General features: G+C 36.1%; 1 protein-coding gene across 3 annotated transcripts in view; it reads left to right on the forward strand.

Moving 5' to 3' along the window:
- The window catches only part of ATP11B (ATPase phospholipid transporting 11B (putative)), a 128,599-nt gene that overhangs the window by 42,224 nt on the left and 66,813 nt on the right, over positions 1–19,562 (forward strand). For all 3 annotated transcript variants that reach the window (XM_030822869.1, XM_030822870.1, XM_003256526.4), the window contains exons 5-10: positions 1,727–1,834; positions 2,034–2,162; positions 2,759–2,862; positions 8,284–8,331; positions 11,651–11,715; positions 14,627–14,708. In XM_030822869.1, coding sequence (XP_030678729.1) covers positions 1,727–1,834; positions 2,034–2,162; positions 2,759–2,862; positions 8,284–8,331; positions 11,651–11,715; positions 14,627–14,708 — 536 coding nt within the window. The remainder of the gene's footprint in view (positions 1–1,726; positions 1,835–2,033; positions 2,163–2,758; positions 2,863–8,283; positions 8,332–11,650; positions 11,716–14,626; positions 14,709–19,562) is intronic.

Here is a 19,562-nt window from a genome sequence, read left to right on the forward strand (position 1 = left end):
CATATTTTGCTTTTTATTTTATAATTTCGTTATATTTTAAAAATAATAGATGCACTTTTTTTTAAGGGAAACAGCACAAAATAGAATATAGTAAGTCTTAGACTCCTAACCCCCAGTCTCCTAGTTCTTCTACCCAGGGAGCAATTATTTGTAAGTTCGTCCAGATATCTATGCAAAGTGTTCATATAGGCAAGCATATTTTTTCACAAATGGTGACACAGAACAAAACCTATTCTGTACCTTATCTTTTTATTCACTTACTCTCTCTTAGATAAGATTCCATTATCTATACTTGTGCTGTATCTCTGAGTTCTTGAATTTTCTTAAAATGGCATAGGAAGTCTTTTCCACTTAAAAGATCGCCATTCCTTAATATTTAATCAAAAGATTCTTTGTGAAATGCTCGTGTCTGTTTCCTTCCTAGTGATGATCCATACGGGCTAACATATTTTTGTTAAGCATAGTTGACCCTTGAACAATGCAGGGGTTAGGGGAACACCTTATGCAACTGAAAATTCGTGTATAACTTTTGACTCTCCCAAAACTTAACTACTGATAGTCTACTGTTCATCAGAAGCCTTAACCAATATCATAAAACAGTCGTTTAACACATATTTTGTATGTTATATGTATTATATACTGTATTCTTAAAGTCAGCTAGAGAAAAGAACATGTTATTAAGAGGATCATAAGGAAGACAATATATTTACTGTTCGTGAAGTGGAAATGGATGGTCTTTAGGGTCTTCATCCTTGTCTTCATATTGAGTAGACTGAGGAGAAAGAGGAGAGGTTGGTCTTGCTGTCTTGGGTGGCAGAGGCACAAGAGGTAGAGGAGGTGGATAGGGAGGAAGATGATTTAGGTACACTCAATATAACTTTTAGTGAAAACAATCCATGGGTTGTGGACCTGTGCAGTTCAAACCTGTGTTGTTCAAGGGTCAACTGTACTAATTATAATTCTGTCAGTCTATTGTTTAAGAAAGTAAAAGAACACAATCTCAGTTCCAAAAATCTGCTCATTTTTTTCTACTTATTGTCTGTAATGCTCTGTGAATTTATACTTTATGATTAAAATATCATTTGTACATACAAACAATAGAATTTAGTGATTGCATAGATGTTAGGAAAAGGGTAGGAGTTAAGAATGAGTCCCCAGATTTCTGGCAAGAACAGCTTGGTAGATGGTGATGTCATTTGTCAAGATGGGAAACATTGGACATGCAACACACTTTCAGGACATCATCTGTTTGGTTCTGAATATGTTTAAGACATTTATGAGACATCAAAATTGAGATATTAATAAAGCAATTAGATATTCTAGTTTGGAGTTCAAAAGAGATATATGGCTGGAGATACACATTTCGGAATTACTAGCATATTTATACTATTTGAAGACACAGGGACAGAAGAAATCTCTTAGTGAGAAAGAGAAATGTGAGAAAAGGATCCATAAAGGTGACGTCGAAGGAGCCTCCGTAAGGAAATTGAGAAGAAATAACTAGAGGTCCTGTGAAAGCCAGGAAAATGTATATAACAAAAAAGAAGCAAGTGTTTCTTTTTTGTAGGAACAAATATCAAATACCTATGAGCATATGCATCCAAATAGCCTAATATGATTCTGGAATGTAGTGTTTTAGGGAAGTTTTTGAGGTTTTTTTCTTATTTGATAAAAGTATCTTCAAATTATACTGAAAAATTATTTTTTACCCTTTGGATATTTACAGGGATATGAAGATTGGTTACGGCATAACTCAGATAATGAAGTAAATGGAGCTCCTGTTTATGTTGTTCGAAGTGGTGGCCTTGTAAAAACTAGATCAAAAAACATTCGGGTATGCATCTGGTAAATAATGGAAATCAATTTTATCTTGATATCATAGGACATAATTCTAATCTTGATATTACGTTTTGGTTAAAAGCCTACTTTCCTATGCTAAAATATTGTGATAGGCTGCTTATTTAGAGCCCAATAAAAGTAAGTCCTTGCCTTTTAAAATTTATAAATTCACTCTTCCCCAAAATTCTTTATAGGTGGGTGATATTGTTCGAATAGCCAAAGATGAAATTTTTCCTGCAGACTTGGTGCTTCTGTCCTCAGATCGACTTGATGGTTCCTGTCACGTTACAACTGCTAGTTTGGATGGAGAAACTAACCTGAAGGTTTGCTTGCATATGTTTGAGTATTGCTCTTGGTGAACAAAGTGTCTTTGGATTATAATTATACTTAACTTTGGTTAAAGTAGTAAAGTTCGACCAGATTAAGGGGAAGTTTTTAAAATTATTTCAAAAATTAAAAGGTTTTAAGAAAGAATTGATGTTATATCTTTATTTCAAGGGTAGCCTCACATGGGTTTAATCCAAGTTAAAAACAGAAGATGTTTTTAGGAAAAATATAATCTTTTACTATTTGTGGTACTTTTAAAAGATAAGGGACAAATTTATGTTTTCTCAGTTTTCAGAGTGTAATCAAAGGTGAAAATTCACAGTTTTTCCTATTAAATTACTTATGATAAAGTAATAGTGACTATGCACACAGACTGAATTTCCTTATATGCAAATGGCCTCTGTAGACAGGTAATGATAGTAGCTTCCTTTGCCCCTTGTTTATTTTACATGTTTCTTTCTCTTCTGTTGTCTAGCTGAGTGATCTCAAGTACAGTATGCCATTACTTTACCTATAAAAGAGATTTGAAATAACTGATATTGAAGGTCCCATTTGGATCTGAAAACTCTACAATTTAATTCATTTTTTTCAGACACATGTGGCAGTTCCAGAAACAGCATTATTACAAACAGTTGCCAATTTGGACACTCTAGTAGCTGTAATAGAATGCCAGCAACCAGAAGCAGACTTATACAGGTATGGTGTGATATTCAGTATACTTATTTTAAGTCCTATTTACAGACCTCATTTTTAAATAACCATAAACATAAAATGAAATCTTTAGCTAATTGGAAACAATATTTGTGGGGTGGGTTGGTGGGAGATGCAATTAATGATGAAAAAAACTAAGAGCAGAAATTGCTAGAATTCTAAGCAAAAGATAATAGTTCAAAGCCAGAGTTTTTATCCACAAGTTTCTTCACATTACCTTCTATTTTGCTATGAACTAGCATGCTTACTTTGTAGCTGTAACAGTAGTTATAGTAGACATAAGATTATTTTCTTAGAAGAAAAGAATGATTTTTTTTGGTAAGCTCCATGAAGCCAGGGACTATGTCTTTGTTTTTACCACTATAGAGGATACTACTTTTAAATTAGAACCTTAAAAAGTTTTCAGTATTTTACTTATACGTAGCACATAATAAAGTAAAAAATAATTTTCTATAAATATTTAACATCTATGAGTTTCTCAAAGACAGAAACTATTATCTATCACAATGAACACAAAATAAAAAATGTTTTTCTAGTTTGTTAGATTTTTAAAGATCTTGTTTCTGAAAGGAGAGAAAGGAACAGAGGAACTTCTTTTAACATTACGGTTCGCTAAACACAGTGTTGTGTACCTTCAGTGATCATCTGCAGTAATCCTGCCAATTATATGTGGGCTGTGGAATGGAAACAACTTTTTATTATTAAAAAATTAAATGATAAATTAAGTTCATTTTTACTCAATAAATGGTGGTAGACTATAAATTACAGCCACTTTGTAAAAAATCACCCTCAGCTTCTTGTTATATTATATATCTCCCCCTGTTGGTTGAAATGTTTCAAAGTCTTCAGCCGTTGGCTTTTCCAAACTTCTTTTTTTTTTTTTTTTTTTTAATTTTTTTTTTATTATACTTTAGGGTTTTAGGGTACATGTGCACAATGTGCAGGTTTGTTACATATGTATCCATGTGCCATGTTGATTTCCTGCACCCATTAACTCGTTATTTAGCATTAGGTGTATCTCCTAATGCTGTCCCTCCCCCCTCCCCCCACCCCACAACAGTCCCCGGAGTGTGATGTTCCCCTTCCTGTGTCCATGAGTTCTCATTGTTCTATGTATCTTTTTTTTTGGATCTATCTTTATAATGGAGGTTTTCTCTATGCGATGTTATAAAAATTGTATACTTTCATCAAAGTCAAATGCAGTATAGAATTTGCCAATTAACTAAAAACTTTGGAATCATATGCTTTAAAAGCACTTCATAGACTGACTGTAAGACATATTTAACTGTGAAGATTTTAAGATTTCTATATTGCTGTTATATCCTGGTCTGAGGCAATGGCAGATTATAAAATAATTATTAAAAACCAGAAAATGGACAACTAAGAACTAAGCAAGCATAAGATTAATATGAGATGAAGCATAACTAATGCTTTGGTATATGGTTTTTACATTATCTTGGAATATGGGGAGAAAGTTTGAAAAAACTTTTTTAAATAGTTTCTCTTATTGGAATTATGTGTTTTGTTTTAAATATAAGTAAAATGTAATCGTTGCAACAGGCTTTTATAGTAGAAAGAAAACTCGTAATTATATCACTACTTAAAATCTTTGAATGCCATTTTTATTCATTCATTCATTTAACAAATTATTGTTTAGCATCTATGTGCTCATTGTGATAGGTGAATAAGATGAATAGGAATAGTTTCCCTCCTTGAGGAACTCATAGAAGTTAGAGACAGTATTTATATAAAATTGTATCTTTCATTTTATTATGTGCTTGTAACACATATGTGCTATATATTTTATATATATATATATTCACATATATTACATGTCAAATATTACAGACATTTTATATGTCCAAGTAGGAAAATGCTTAGATAGGTATATATGTAGATATTTAAAATCTTTTTTTTTTTTTTTTTTTTTTTTTTTTGAGACGGAGTTTTGCTTTGTCGCCCAGGCTGGAGTGCAGTGGCATGATCTCGGCTCACTGCAAGCTCCGCCTCCCAGATTCACACCATTCTCCTGCCTCAGCCTCCTGAGTAGCTGGGACTACAGGCGCCCGCCACTATGCCTGGCTAATTTTTTGTATTTTTAGTAGAGACAGGGTTTCACCGCGTTAGCCAGGATGGTCTCAATCTCCTGACCTCGTGATCTGCCCGCCTCGGCCTCCCAAAGTGCTGGGATTACAGGCTTGAGCCACCGCTTCCGGCCTTAAAATCTTTTTAAAGAATTGAATGATATAGGTACATACTGAAATATAATGTTAAATGAAATAAGATACAAAGTTGGGGCTCTCATATGATCCCAGTTATGTAAAAATAATGTGTGTGCAATAGCAAAGACATGGAATCAACCTAAATGCCTGTCAGTGGCAGATTGGATAAAGAAAATGCGGTACATATACACCATAGAATACTATGTAGGCACAAAAAATAAAGAGATCACATCTTTTGCAGGAACATGGATAGAGCTGGAGGCTGTTATCCTTAGCAAACTAATGCAGGAACAGAAAACCAAATACTGCATGTCCTCACTTCTAAGTGGGAGCCAACCGATGAGAACACGTGGGCACAAGGGAACAACACACACTGGGGCATACTGGAGGATGGAGGGTGTGAGGAGGGAGAAGAGCAGAAAAAGTAACTGTTGGGTACTAGACTTAGTACCTGAGTGACAAAATAATTGTTACAACAAACCTCTGTGACACAAAAGTTTACCTATATAACAAACCTGCACATGTACCCCTGAAACCTAAATGTGTAAATAAATATGTGTATATATGTACTAAATAGGTAGTTAGGTGACAAGATGGAATAATTGATAGCTGCAGAAAGAAAAACCTGGAGGAATTGTAGATCAAAATTTAGTAATATTCTCGTGGTAGGATTTCTACTGATTTTTAATCATCTTTTTCTTTTCCATATTTTTTAATATTTTATTTTATTTTATTTTATTTATTTTTGAAACAGAGTCTCACTCTGTTACCCAGGCTGGTGTGCAGTGACACGATCTCAGCTCACTGCAACCGCCGCCTCCCCGGCTCAAGCGATTCTCCTGCCTTAGCCTCCCAAGTAGATAGGATTATATGTGTGTGCCACCACACCCTGTTAATTTTTTTGTATTTTTAGTAGAGACAGGGTTTCACCATGTTGGCCAGGCTGTTATCAAATTCCTGACCTCAAGTGATCCACCCACTTCGGCCTCCCAGAGTGCTGGGATTACAGGTGTGAGCCACCCCACCCAGCCTAATATTTCTTTTAAGAATGTGGATTGGTTTTGTGATTTTAAAAAGTATTTTCCATTATACCGAACGGTATTCTTGACCTTTTTTTAAATATTGCAGGAAGCTGAATTAATGATCATTTTAAATGGCTATGAATAGTCCAAGTGCATGTACTAGAACCTAACCATTCCCCAACCTTCATACTTGACTCTTTTCATTGTTTTGCTGTTTGAAATACTGTATGGTACCTTATTACAAATAAATTCACCAATTCAGAATCTAGTGGTTGAATAGTTCATTGCTTTCTCCTCTTTGATACAATTTGCTAACTTGTCTTCCAGAACACTCCCCTCTCTTGGTTTACCTCCTACCTCACTATTCCCTCTGTCTCAGTCTCCTTTGCTAGTTTTTCCTCTTGTCCCAGACTTCTTCCCATTAGAGTGCCCCAGGACTTGGCACTGTTCCTTCTCTACCTTACCTTTCACTATCTACCCTCACTCCCTTGGTGATCTGACCCAACCTCCTGGCTTTAAAGACTGTCTACATGCTGCTGACTATCGGATTTATTTCTCTATCCCAGACTTCTTTCCCAAACTTCAGCTGCCTGTTCCACAGTTACACCTGGATATTTAGTAGAAATCTCAAATTAATAATCAAGCTGAAAACTAAACTGCTAATCTTCCTGAAAGGAACCTTTTCTACCAGCAGTCTTTCTCATCTCAGTTGATACAGTCCATCCTTCCAATTGCTCAGGCCAGAAACCTTGGAATCAGCCGTGACTCCTCACATCTCCTCTGCCTTCGTCTTTCTTCACCTCCTTACTCACATCTCACCCCAACCCATCAGAACATTCTGAAGGCTTACCTTCAAAATACATCCAAAATCTGACCATCTTTTCCTAGTTTTGTCTGAGCCAGTACCATCTCCTGCCTGGATTACTGCTATTTTATAGTCTGTTCTCACAAAAGCAGTCATAATGTTCCTTTTTAAATGTTAAGTCAGATCATGTGACTCTTCTGCTCAACCCTGTACTGGCTCACCATGTCACTCAGAGTCAAAGCCCATATCTCTATAACCATCTCTAGGATCTGCCCCCATCCGCCATCCCCAACCTTCTCTGCCCTGTTTGCTGTCCTTCCACCTCTAGCTCATCCTGCACATACACTGACCTCCTTACTTCTCCTTGAACATACCATGTATACTCCCACCTGGTCACTAGACCTAGCCCTTGTCTAACTCTCGAGTAACACCTTCAAGTCTTTGCTTAAATCACCTCCTCAATGAGGCCTACCTTAGCTACTTAGTACTGCACCCTGATCCTTCTTCTGTTCTGTTCTTCTGTTTTCATAATACATAATATTTTCTAGTATACTGTGTAATTTAGTTTTTTATTATGTTCATTGCTTACCATCTCTCCCACTAGAATGTAAACTCTAGAGCAGGCATCTTTGTGTATTTTGTTCACTGATGGATCTCAAGCACCTGGAACAGTATCTGTCATCTTGCAGGCCTTACTGTGTATTTGTCGACAGTTGTTAGAGTAAACATTCTTGTATACCCTTTGATTGATTTACAGGTTGAATATCCCTAATCCAAAAATTGAAAATCCAAAATGATCCAGATTCTTGCCATTTTGAAAACATTTTTTATTCATTACCTCATTCATAGCTGGAGTAGAGATAGCAATAATTATAAATTTTTTAAAGCTTAAGGACTGATAAGTGTTTTTAAAATAATTTACAGCAAGAATATTGGACCATTCATATATACAAATGATTGATTTTTGTTTCATATATAAGGATGGTGCAGGCCTGGCGCAGTGGCTCACACCTGTAATCCCAACACTTTGGGAGACCGAGGTGGGCAGATCAAGAGGTCAGGAGATCGAGACCATCCTGACTAACACGCTGAAACCCTGTCTCTACTGAAAATACAAAAATTAGCCGGGTGTGGTGGCGGGCACGTGTAGTCCCAGCTACTCGGGAGACTGAGGCAGGAGAATGGCGTGAACCCAGGAAGCAGAGCTTGCAGTGAGCCGAGATCGCACCACTGCACTCCAGCCTGGGTGACAGAGCAAGACTCATCTCAAAAAAAAAAAAAAAAGGATGGTGCAAAAAAACAGTCATTGATGTCATAAGTGATATTATATATTTTTGTAATGTGAATTTTTTGATAGATTCATGGGACGAATGATCATAACCCAACAAATGGAAGAAATTGTAAGGTAAGAGTTAATTTGTGTTATCTAATTACCTTTAAATGGGAACTGTTTGGGGGAGGGACTAGAAGTTCCAAAGGGAGATTACGTAAATAAGCAGCCCATCATGGGAAAGGGTTAATTGTGTTGTTTTTTGTTTTGTTTTGTTTACATTTAGTGGTTTATTATATCACTTTAGAATCATTCAGTGCAAGCTAGAGTGTTTAGTGGTCAACCCAGAACTGCTTACTTTTCTGATTGGTTTATCATATCCTTTATAATAAACCACTAAATGTAAACAAAGCATACAGATGAAGAGATGCTCAGGGCCAGGTATTGGGGAAGGGTTGTGGAGCTTCTGTGCTCTCCCTGGGTGTGCCACTCTCCAGAAACCTCTGGAAGCCCTCCCAACCCATTTCTCTTGGTTTTTTTGTAGAAGCTTCATGACATCAGCTTTCTTTACCCCAGAGTATAGGGCAGGAAGGACCCTCTCTGGGGATGGCCTTAAGACCCACAATTAGAAAGGTGAGGGAAGAGTAGAGTCCTAACTTGGGGTGAAAGGAGGGCAGGAGAAGATCAGAAGCCTGCTCCTGAGGCTGAACACACCCAACATTATAACAAAAGACTGTAACAAGTGCTATGGGAGTTATGAGCCAGGGACCATGAATGAAAACTAATGTATATATCATAACATCACAGGCCATCCCCTAGTTTTCAAACACAAATCCCTTACATCAAAAGAATATACAATTCAGAAGATATTGCCACATTACTAGAATCCCATTCAGTCGTTAATAATTAGTCCAGTCCATCATAGTGGATAAGTATCTCTCAGAGTAAGGTCACTCAGGTTTGTAGGCTTCTTATCAGTCTTCTCAGATTCCAAAAGCAGCAGTGGTCTCAGCAAATATACAGCTTCACTCTTTCAGGCATCTGGTATTATTGAGCTAAGAGACAATGTAATCTCTTGCTCTGAGCCTCTTTCAAGGTTTTAATGTAATGTTGGATTTCCTGCGACTTGTAACCCATTTATTCATTCATTTACCCTCAGCTATTATTTTTCCTTTCTTCCATTAATACCCAAACTTTTCCAGGAAAGGGTTAATTTAAAAGCACTTCGCATTTCATCTGCTAGTAATTTGTGGCAGCAGCAAGTGAGGATGAAACAAATCCCATGAAATGATATCAAAATAATTTAGTAAGATTATTTGTGTTTTTGCATTTCTTTTTCTAATAATACTAGGTAGTAATATTAAAAGGAAACATAGCTGCTTTTATTCACTCCTTATGCATTTAAACCCACGATGTTTAGTAAGTTTAGAATATGAAAAATGTTTTATATAATGTTTAACAAGTATAAGTGCTATGTTCTTCTTCACTTCAGAATCATTCAGTGCAAGCTGGAGTGTTTAGTGGTCAATCCAGAACTGCTTACTTACTTTTCTGATTTTTTTTTTCTTAGTTGGTTGTTTCAGATTGTTTTCCCTCAATATTTGAGTTAATGAATGGCTCCTAAATGAAAGGCTTTGTGTCAGTTCAAAGATATGCTGATGGGATATGATTACATTGTTACTCATGAGCGTTAACCTAATTTGGAATCAATCTTGGAATCAGCTCTTGAGTTTCTAATCGTATTTGACATTCTACCTCTTTTCTGGGGACATGTTCAGTTTATACTGGCTGCATGAAATAAGTCACTATAACAGAAAGAGTTGAGCATTTTTTAATGAAATCCTCAAGATAAGCCAGCAAAAATACCATACATTCACATTGATTCACATTTTTAATAAGCATTAATGTAGGAGCATGTTCAGTAAACTCTGTAGCAAGATCTTTGTAGGATCCCTGCTGAATAACTATGATTAGGTTTATTTTGATTTTTATAGGGAAATAGTGAGAAATGTGTGGATCCATAGTCTGAATTGCATTAATATGTAAAGGAAAATAGCAGTTACATTACTTCAGCCCCTAGAATGGTTAAAAAAAATGAACCATGTTCTCTACTAAAACAACCTGACCGAACTGATGAATTATCTTTTAATCTGAAGTTGTCATTATATCCCAATTTTACATGCCAATGGGAGCTAAAAGTATTTCTGTTTATTGTTAGAAGCAACACTGAGTGAAAAAGAGCTATTTTATAGCTCCTAAAATAGTTTTCACATTGATTTGTACTATCCATGGAGTGTACTCCAAATATGACTGTATTGGTTCTCCTTGCTTCATTGCAATTTTTTACAGTGTTTGGGTTTGCAGGTGTCTTCATAAATGGTTCAGATTCTGTTTGGTTTGGATAATTGTGTATGGATATTTCAGAAAACTATAAGGAATAGCAACAAAAGAATGACTTTTTAACTTATCTATAGAAGATTCTTATTTTGCTATCACTAAGAAGATCAATTTCCTTTCTAGTTATTCCTTGTCGTTTTATATCTCCTTTATGGAGAGAAATTCAAACAGCAAGAAGACCTGTGCTTCAAGAAGTATGCAATGCAAGTAGTCAAGTTATACTGTGCGATCTTGCCTAGAAAAAGCACTAACATACCTTGTACATTGTATTTTATAATTCAGTATAATTTTAATTGTGCAGAACTCATGCATTTATATGCAAATCATACTACAATTTGTGTTTACATTGTGTTCTAATTCTTTATTTTCCCTTTCAAAGCTGTTTATTAACTTCGCTTTAAAATTTTAAAATTTCATCTTCTGCCACACATTTTTAAATCACTGCTTACTCTTTGATTTTGCTGAATTTTATGTTTAAAAATTTTGAAACTAGTGGCTTTGTGACTGTATTTACATGCATAATCATTTTTCTGAGCCACCAATCTTAAAGTAGGTGTTTGTTGTTACAATAACTAACATCATGATCGGCCTAGGCCTAGGCAGCCTTTTTTTTTTTTTTTGAGATGGAGTCTCAGTCTGTCGCCCAGGCTGGAGTACAGTGGCGCAATCTCGGCTCACTGCAACCTCCGCCTCCAGGGTTCAAAAAATTCTCCTGCCTTAGCCTCCTGAGTAGCTGGGACTACAGGCGCACGCTGCCACACTTGGCTAATTTCTTTTGTATTTTAGTAGAGACGGGGTTTCACCGTGTTGCCCAGGTTGGTCTCGAACTCCTGAGCTCAGGCAATCCGCCCGCCTCAGCCTCCCAAAGTGCTAGGATTACAGGCATGAGCCACCACGCCCAGCCCCTGGGCAGCTTTATAGTAGCTGGGATTTTGGTTTTATATGAAAGCAGTGTTATGGCTATAGCTTAAGTACCTTCTGCTGAAGACGCCATTTTAGAATCGAATTGAGTTTTTAATATATTCAGTGCTGTATGGTTATTTTCTTTTTTTCCTAGACCTCTGGGGCCGGAGAGTCTCCTGCTTCGTGGAGCCAGATTAAAAAACACAAAAGAAATTTTTGGTTTGTACATATTTAAACATTTTAAATTGTTGATTTGTGTTAATGCTTTATATGAAGTACTTTTAAAAGTACAATGTGGTCTTTTGGTTCAATAATTTATTAATTATTTGTCATTTATGATAATTTTCTTTAAAGTTTCTATTAAAGTAGTCGTGTATTGTACTTTTGTTTTGTTGATGATCCCTGTTTTTTAATAGTAGACTAGAACCTTGATCTTAGGTTATCTTTATGGATACTGGTGAAACTGAGTGCAGATAATTTATATAACACTTCTAGTAATGGTGGGTGAGAACCAATATAATCTGGCATCATGGTACAGTAAACCACTTCTATAATTTCATTATGATTATTAGATTGGATTAATAACTGCAGATTTATTCATTCATACATTCATTCAACAAATTTCTTACTGATATCTGAATATATACTAGGTACTATTGGAACATACACTGATTGGATCAAAAGGATGAATAAGTTCTGCTCTTGGAGATCTAAATTAATACAGTACACTCGGAGTCAACTATAAGCAAATTGTGAAGTTGATGATAACCTTTAGCTGTTAGCTAGCTCCTCACATTTCAGGAATGGCCCTTAGTATCTTGGCCCACTGTGTTACCCACTGGCTATCTGCAGCTTGTGAGATCTTCTTTCTCATTTGCTCTTTTTCTGTTACCTGTACTATATCTTATCTCTCAGTGTTAGACTCTCTGATAAAGAAGTCCATATATCGAGAAAAAAAAAAACAGAAAATAGCAAGTGTTGGTGAGGACGTGGAGAAATTGGAACCCTTGTACATTGCTGATGGGAATGTAAAACATTGCAGCTGCCTTGAAAAATAGTTTGGGCAGTTCTTCAATAAGTTAAACATAGAATTATATGACTCAATGATCCCACACTACATACATACCCAAAGTAACTGAAAATGAGTGTTCAAACAAAAACTTGTACAAGAATGTTCATAGCAGCACTATTCATGATAGCCAAAGGTTGGAAACAGCCCAATGTTCATTAGATAATGAATAAGCAAAATATGGTATATCCATATAATGGAATATTATTCAGCTATAAAAAGGAATGAAGTATTAATGCATGCTACAATATGGATGAACCCTGAAAATATTATGTTGAATGAAAGAAGCCAGACACAAAAGGCCACATGTTGTATGATTCTGTTTATTTGAAATACCCAGAATAGGCAAATACATAGAGACTGAAAACAGATCAGTGGTTTCCAGGGGCTGGGGAGTGGAGGAGAATGGGGAATGTTTGCTTAATGGGTACAGGGTTTTCTTTGGGGGTGATGAAAATATTCTCAAAATTATAAATGTAGTAAGTGCTACTGAATTGTACACTTTAAACTGGTAAATATGTATATTTTTCCACAATTGAAAAGAAATCTGTAAAAATGTTCTAATAGCAGAAACCAGAGTAAACCTTGAGGGCTTTTATTTTAGATCCTCTAATATAACACTCTACTTTAAAATTGTGTTTTTTTTTTTTTTTTTTGAGACAAGGTTACTCTATTGCCCAGGCTAGAGTATAGTTGCACAATCTTGGCTCATTGCAACCTCTGCCTCCCGGGTTCAAGCAATTCTCCTGCCTCAGCCTCCCAAATAGCTGAGATTACAGGCATGTGCCACCATGCCCTGCTAATTTTTGTATTTTTAGTAGACCATGTTGGCCAGGTTGGTCTCGAACTCCTGACCTCAAGTGATCTGCCCGTCTTGGCCTCCCAAAGTGGTGGGATTACAGGCGTGAGCCACTGCACCCGGCCAACACATCTTTCTAGTAGTAACTTCATCACTCCTGTTTACTTTAAAGTAAACCATAATGAATGTGGTCCAAATTTTGCACACTCTTAAAAGAAAATGTAGATTTGAATGCCTTCAGATGGGTCTGTCTTCTGTTGTTTTGCCTCAGTACCACCTCTCACTATTGGATCATTCTGGCTATTTTACCATGTTCCTGTAATCTCTATTTGAGTTGTAATACCCTGCCTTTAAGGAATACGTCAAGATAAAACTTCCAGGACAAATATTTAGGAAGAGGGCATGAAAGATTCTATATTGCTTTTCAAATTGTACTATTCAGGGATGGGAATGAACATTTATTGATCATCTCTCAGTTTTTAGGCATTTTGTTAATTTGTTATACAGACCTCACAACTCTATGAGGTATTCTCTCCCATTTAAAGATGGGAAGATTGAGACTCACAGAAATTACTTACCCGAGGATGTAGAACTAATAAGTAGCAGAGCTAGAATTCAAACCAAGGTCTAGCTGCAAAGTTTTTTTTATGAGCTGGTCTCACCTAATTCCATTTGTTGTCCAGTTTTAGTCCCATTACTGCTGTCATCCTTGCTCATCTCAAAGTCATTCAATAGACGCACATTTTTTAAATAGCACTTTCCATGTGCTTACTTGATTTACTCTGACAGACTTCCATATTATCTCTCCAGTGGTTATGGGATAATGTCTAGACCCCCGATTCCAGCATTCAGGGCTTTTCACACTGTGGCCACAGTCCATTGTCCCAACCTAACAGAAAGTGCTTTTCCATATCTGTCTTTGTTAACACTGCTCTATTTGTAATGGCCTTCCCTGACACTTTTATCTTTCCAGATTCTTTTCCTCTATCAATTCCAATTGAAAAATGAATTTGTCATTCAGATATCTGTTACAACTCAGGAACAGGACTCCATGCCCGCCCCCATTTAGCCAGTTGAGTGACTGGGGCTTCCCAAAATTGGACTCAGAAAGCCTTTTAATACTCTGAAAAGACTTAAAGAAAAGTAAAATTATAACAACTGTCAGACAGTACACTAAAAGCTTTCATGCTGGTAAATATATTTATTTCTTGTGAAACATGCTAGAGGATTATTTTAAGAGACAATTTTGTTTTATTTTACAGGTGTTGCGGTATACACTGGAATGGAAACTAAGATGGCATTAAATTACAAGAGCAAATCACAGAAACGATCTGCAGTAGAAAAGTAAGAAAACTGTTTTCATTTATTTATATGTAATATAACTATACATTTTTTATTCATTTGGTATAAAATATGTATATAAAAATATACATTACGTAAACAGAATGAAAACCCTGGGGACAGTGATAGTTTCTTATATTTTTACATACAAGTAACATTTTGCACAGTATTGGGCATGTAGTAAATGCTCTATAGTATGACTTTTAAAATAAATACTATTGAATAAATGGTGGAATCACTTAATCAGACTAACGCAGATAACAGTTCTAAAACTGAAAAAAAAATTTAAATAACTATTTGAAAACATTGGAGACAAACCAGAATCAAATAGAAATGGGCAAGGAGTGTAATCCTGAAAGATGATAACAGCAAGGGGGAAAATTTAAGAGTACAGCTTTTTGCCTGAGGGCACTCCCCAGTTTATGTGCTGCTTGGGACATCAAAAAGTCTGAACTTTACTGGATAGAAGTATCAGAGGACAAGGTTAATAGCTGGAAGAGCAGCTGGAAAGTTAGGGGAAAATAATGTAAGGGGATTAGCGTTAATTCCCTTCTGTAAGCAATGAGATGGAAGCTACAGAATGGAATTAACTCTAAAAACTGCACATAAATTCTGCCCAAGTCCTTGGCTGACTGCTAGAACTATGCGTGTGCAAGGGAGACAAAGAACTCAACAGAATTTTACTGCTGCCCATTGCATTGGAGACACAGTTTGTTGAACTAGGTGAAGTTAACTGCCTACTGGAATAAAAATTAGCACTCTTTTGAGGAACATAAAAGAATACAGACTGTCTATAATGTATTATTATAAAGTCCAGTCTGCAATAAAAAATAAGCAGAATATGAAGAAAATGTAATTCATCCATAAGATAAAAAGCACTCAATAGAAACTGTCTCCAAAATGATCCATATCTTGCATTTAGCAGACAAGAACTTTAAAGCAGATATTATAAATTTATTATAAATATGTTCAAGGGCCTAAAGGAAAATTTGAATGAACATATGGGAAAACTCAGCAGAGAAATGAAAACTCTTGACTTGAAAAATATAATTACTAAAATGGAAACATCATTAGGTGGACTCAACACCAGACTGAATAAATCAGACCAGTGAACTTGAAGAAAACAAATTATTCAGCTGAAGAATGGAGAGGAAAAAAGATTAGGAAAAATGAACAGAGCTTCAGAGCCATGTGGGATAATATTAAGCTGTTTGGCATATGTGTAATTGATTCCCAAAAAAAGAGAAAAAAGGACAGAATAAAAATATTTGAAAAAATAATGACTGAAAATTTCTAAAATTTGAGGAAAAAACTTCAGCCTACACTACCAAGATCAGCAAACTCTAAGTAGGAAAAATATAAAGAAATATAAAGAAAGACCACACCAAAGCACATCATGGTCAAAATACTAGAATCCAAAGAAAAAGAAAATATTTCATGGAGCCAAAGAGAAATGCATCACATGTAAGTGAATAACAATATAAGTGATAACCAGTTCTCATCAGAAACAACAGAGGACATCGGAGAAAGGACATCCTCTTCAGGAAATGGTACTGGGAAAATTGGATAGCTACATGCAGAAGAATGAAACTGGATCCGTATCTTTCACCATATAAATAATCAACTCAAGGCTGAGCCTGGTGGCTCATGCCTGTAATCCTAGTACTTTGGGAGACCAAGGCAGGAGGATCACTTGAGGTCAGGAGTTCGAGACCAGCCTGGCCAACATGGTGAAACTCCGTCTCTACTAAAAATACAAAAATTAGCCAGGTGTGGTGACGGGTGCGTGTAGTCCCAGCTACTCAGGAGGCTGAGGCAGGAGAATTGCTTGAACCCAGGAGGCAGAGGTTGCAGTGAGCTGAGATCGTGCCACTGCACTCCAGCCTGGGCAATAGAGCAAGACTCCATCTCAGAAAACAAAACAAAACAAAAACAATGTGTATCAAAACCACAATGAGATGTCATCTTGCCAGCCAGAATGGCTATTATTAAAAAGACAAAAAAAAAAAGTAACAGATGCTGGCAAGGATATGGAGAAAAGAAAACTCTTATACGTGGTTGGTGGGCATGTAAGTTAGGATAGCCACTATGGGAAACAGTCTGGAGATGTCTCAAAAAACTAAAAACATAATTACCATGTGATCCAACCATCCCACTACTGGGTTTTATCCAAAGGAAAAGAAATCAGTATATCAAAGGAATATCTGCACTTGCATGTTTATTGCAGCACTATTCATAATAGCAAAGATAAGGATTCAATCTAACAGTCCATTAGCAGACGGATGGATAAAAAAATGTATACATACCTAAAAAAAAATGTATACATACCCACGCAATGGAATGCTATTTGGCCATAAGAAGAATGAAATCGTGTCATTAGCAGCAACATGGATGTAACTGAAGATCATTATGTTAAGTGATACAAGCAAGCACAGAAAGACACTTCATTAGTGGCACACACCTGTAATCCCAGCACTTTGGGAGGCCGAGGTGGGCGGATCACTTGAGGTCAGGAGTTCAAGGCCAGTCTGGCCAACATGGCGAAACCCTGTCTCTACTAAATATGCAAAATTAGCTGGGTGTGGTGGTGTGCGACTGTAGTCCCAACTGCTTGGAAGGCTGAAGCAGGAGACTTGCTTGAACCCAGGAGGCAGAGGTTTCAGTGAGCCGAGATCGCACCACTGAACTACAGCCTGGGTGACAGAGTGAGACTCCATCTCAAAAAATAAAAAAAGACACTTTATTAATATTTTTCAAAGAACCAACTTTTGGCTTTAATTTTGTGTATTTTTTTCTCTTTTCCCTTGGCTTCAGCTCACATCTTCAATTAATTTCCTCTATTTCTTCTTCTCAATTTGGGACTAATGATTCCTCTTTAACTTCTTATGGTGCTAGATGAACTCAAATGATTAATTTTAAGCTTTCTTTTTCTCTTATATAAACAGAGCACAAAAGATGATGGGGGGCTTTAAATGAACTGTTACAAAGGTCCTACATTTTACATGAAGTGATACAATAGCATCTATAAATAAATTACAGTAAGGTAAAGATGCGTATTCTGATCTCTAGAGCTTCCATTAAAAACAGTAAGGCAAAGATTTATAGCTAACAAGTTAGAGCAACTGAATATTAAAATGTTTGATAAACACAGTAAACAGCAAGAAAGGAAGAACAGTGAAACAAAAAACAAATGAGACAAATAGAAAACAAATAGCAAAACGGTGGTCCTAAATTTGACCAAAAATTACATGAACTATAAATGCATCAAACAGTCTAATGAAGTCAGAGATTGTCAGATCGGATAAAAGAGCCAGATCCAACTATATGCTGTCTAGAAGAAATACAGTTTACATACAAAGATATAAATAGGTTGACATCAAAAGATACACTATGTATATTGTAAGCCTATGAAAACTGAAAACTAGAATAGTTCCATAATTATACATGGAAAGTTCATCTAGACAGATCATATGTGCCATAAAACAAATCCCAAAAGATTTTGGATTAAAAATCAATAACAAAATCTGCAAATATTTTGAAATTAAAAAACAACACTTAACTGACTCATGGGTCAAAGGAGAAATCACAAAGGAAATTTAAATTTCTTCAAATAGAATGGTAATTTAAACCCAACACATCTACATTTGCAGACTCAAGGCAAAGTCCAGCTTAGAGGGAAATTTCTAGCTATAAAGTTGATAAATTCCTGCTGAGATTGACTGATTAAGCAAAAGAGAAGTGGTATAAGAGAAAAAAACGTAAAAAATTACCAATGTCAGGGATGAAAGAGGGGATAGCTCCATAGATCCTACACATATCCAAGGATAATAAGGAACTATTGTGAACAACTTTTTGTCACTGACTTTTACAACTTAGATGAAATGGGCAGATTCTTTGAAAACACAGGTAACTTACCAAAATTGGCCCAGCATGAAACAGAAAGTCTAAATAACCGTAAGTCTCTCAAATAGCTTTAAGTTATTATTAAAAAATGTCTACACGCTAAAGATTTGCCTTTTCAACACATGGTGCTAGAACAGCTGGACGTCTGTATGTCAAAAATTGAATCTTCACCCTTACCCATCTCCCGCATATACAAAAACTGACTCAAAGTGTAAGATCTAAGCATAATAACTAAATCTGTAAAACATGGGAGAAAATCTTTGTGACCTTGGGTTAAGTAAAGATTTCTTAGATGGGAAATGTATGGAAAAGGAACCACCAAAATTGATAGCTTAAACTTCATCGCAATGTAAGACTTATGCACTTAAAAAGGCATTGTTTATGTTGTGAAGATGCCAGAAACTAAAATAAAAAATTTAAAAATACAAGCCATAGACCAGAGAAAATGTCTGCAAAGCATATATCTTGTAAAGGACTTGTACCTAGAGTATCCAGTCTCACTACTTTTTAACATTATTCTAGAAGCTTCATTCAGTGCAACAAGTTAAAGGAATTAAAAGCCATAAGTACTAGAAAGCACGAAGTAAAATTGTCCTACTGGAAGACACGTGATTTTTCATGTAAACAGACATAAGTATTCAATAAGAAAACTATAATAAGCAAGTTGGTCTCAGAATACAAGGTAAATAAAGAGACATCTTTTTTATTTTTATTTTTTTGAGACAGAGTCTCACCCTGTCACCAGGCTGGAGTGCAGTGGCGTGATGTCAGCTCTCTGCAACCTCCGCCTCCCGGGTTCAAGCGATTCTCTTGCCTCAGCCTCCCGAGTAGCTGGGACTACAGGTGCACACCTCAACACCCAGCTCATTTTTGTATTTTTTAGTAGAGACAGGGTTTCACCATGTTGGCTGGATGTCTTGATCTCTTGACCTCTTGATCCACCTGCCTCGGCCT

This window comes from Nomascus leucogenys, chromosome 11 (assembly GCF_006542625.1).
Source record: "Nomascus leucogenys isolate Asia chromosome 11, Asia_NLE_v1, whole genome shotgun sequence".
Classification (NCBI taxonomy): domain Eukaryota; kingdom Metazoa; phylum Chordata; class Mammalia; order Primates; family Hylobatidae; genus Nomascus; species Nomascus leucogenys.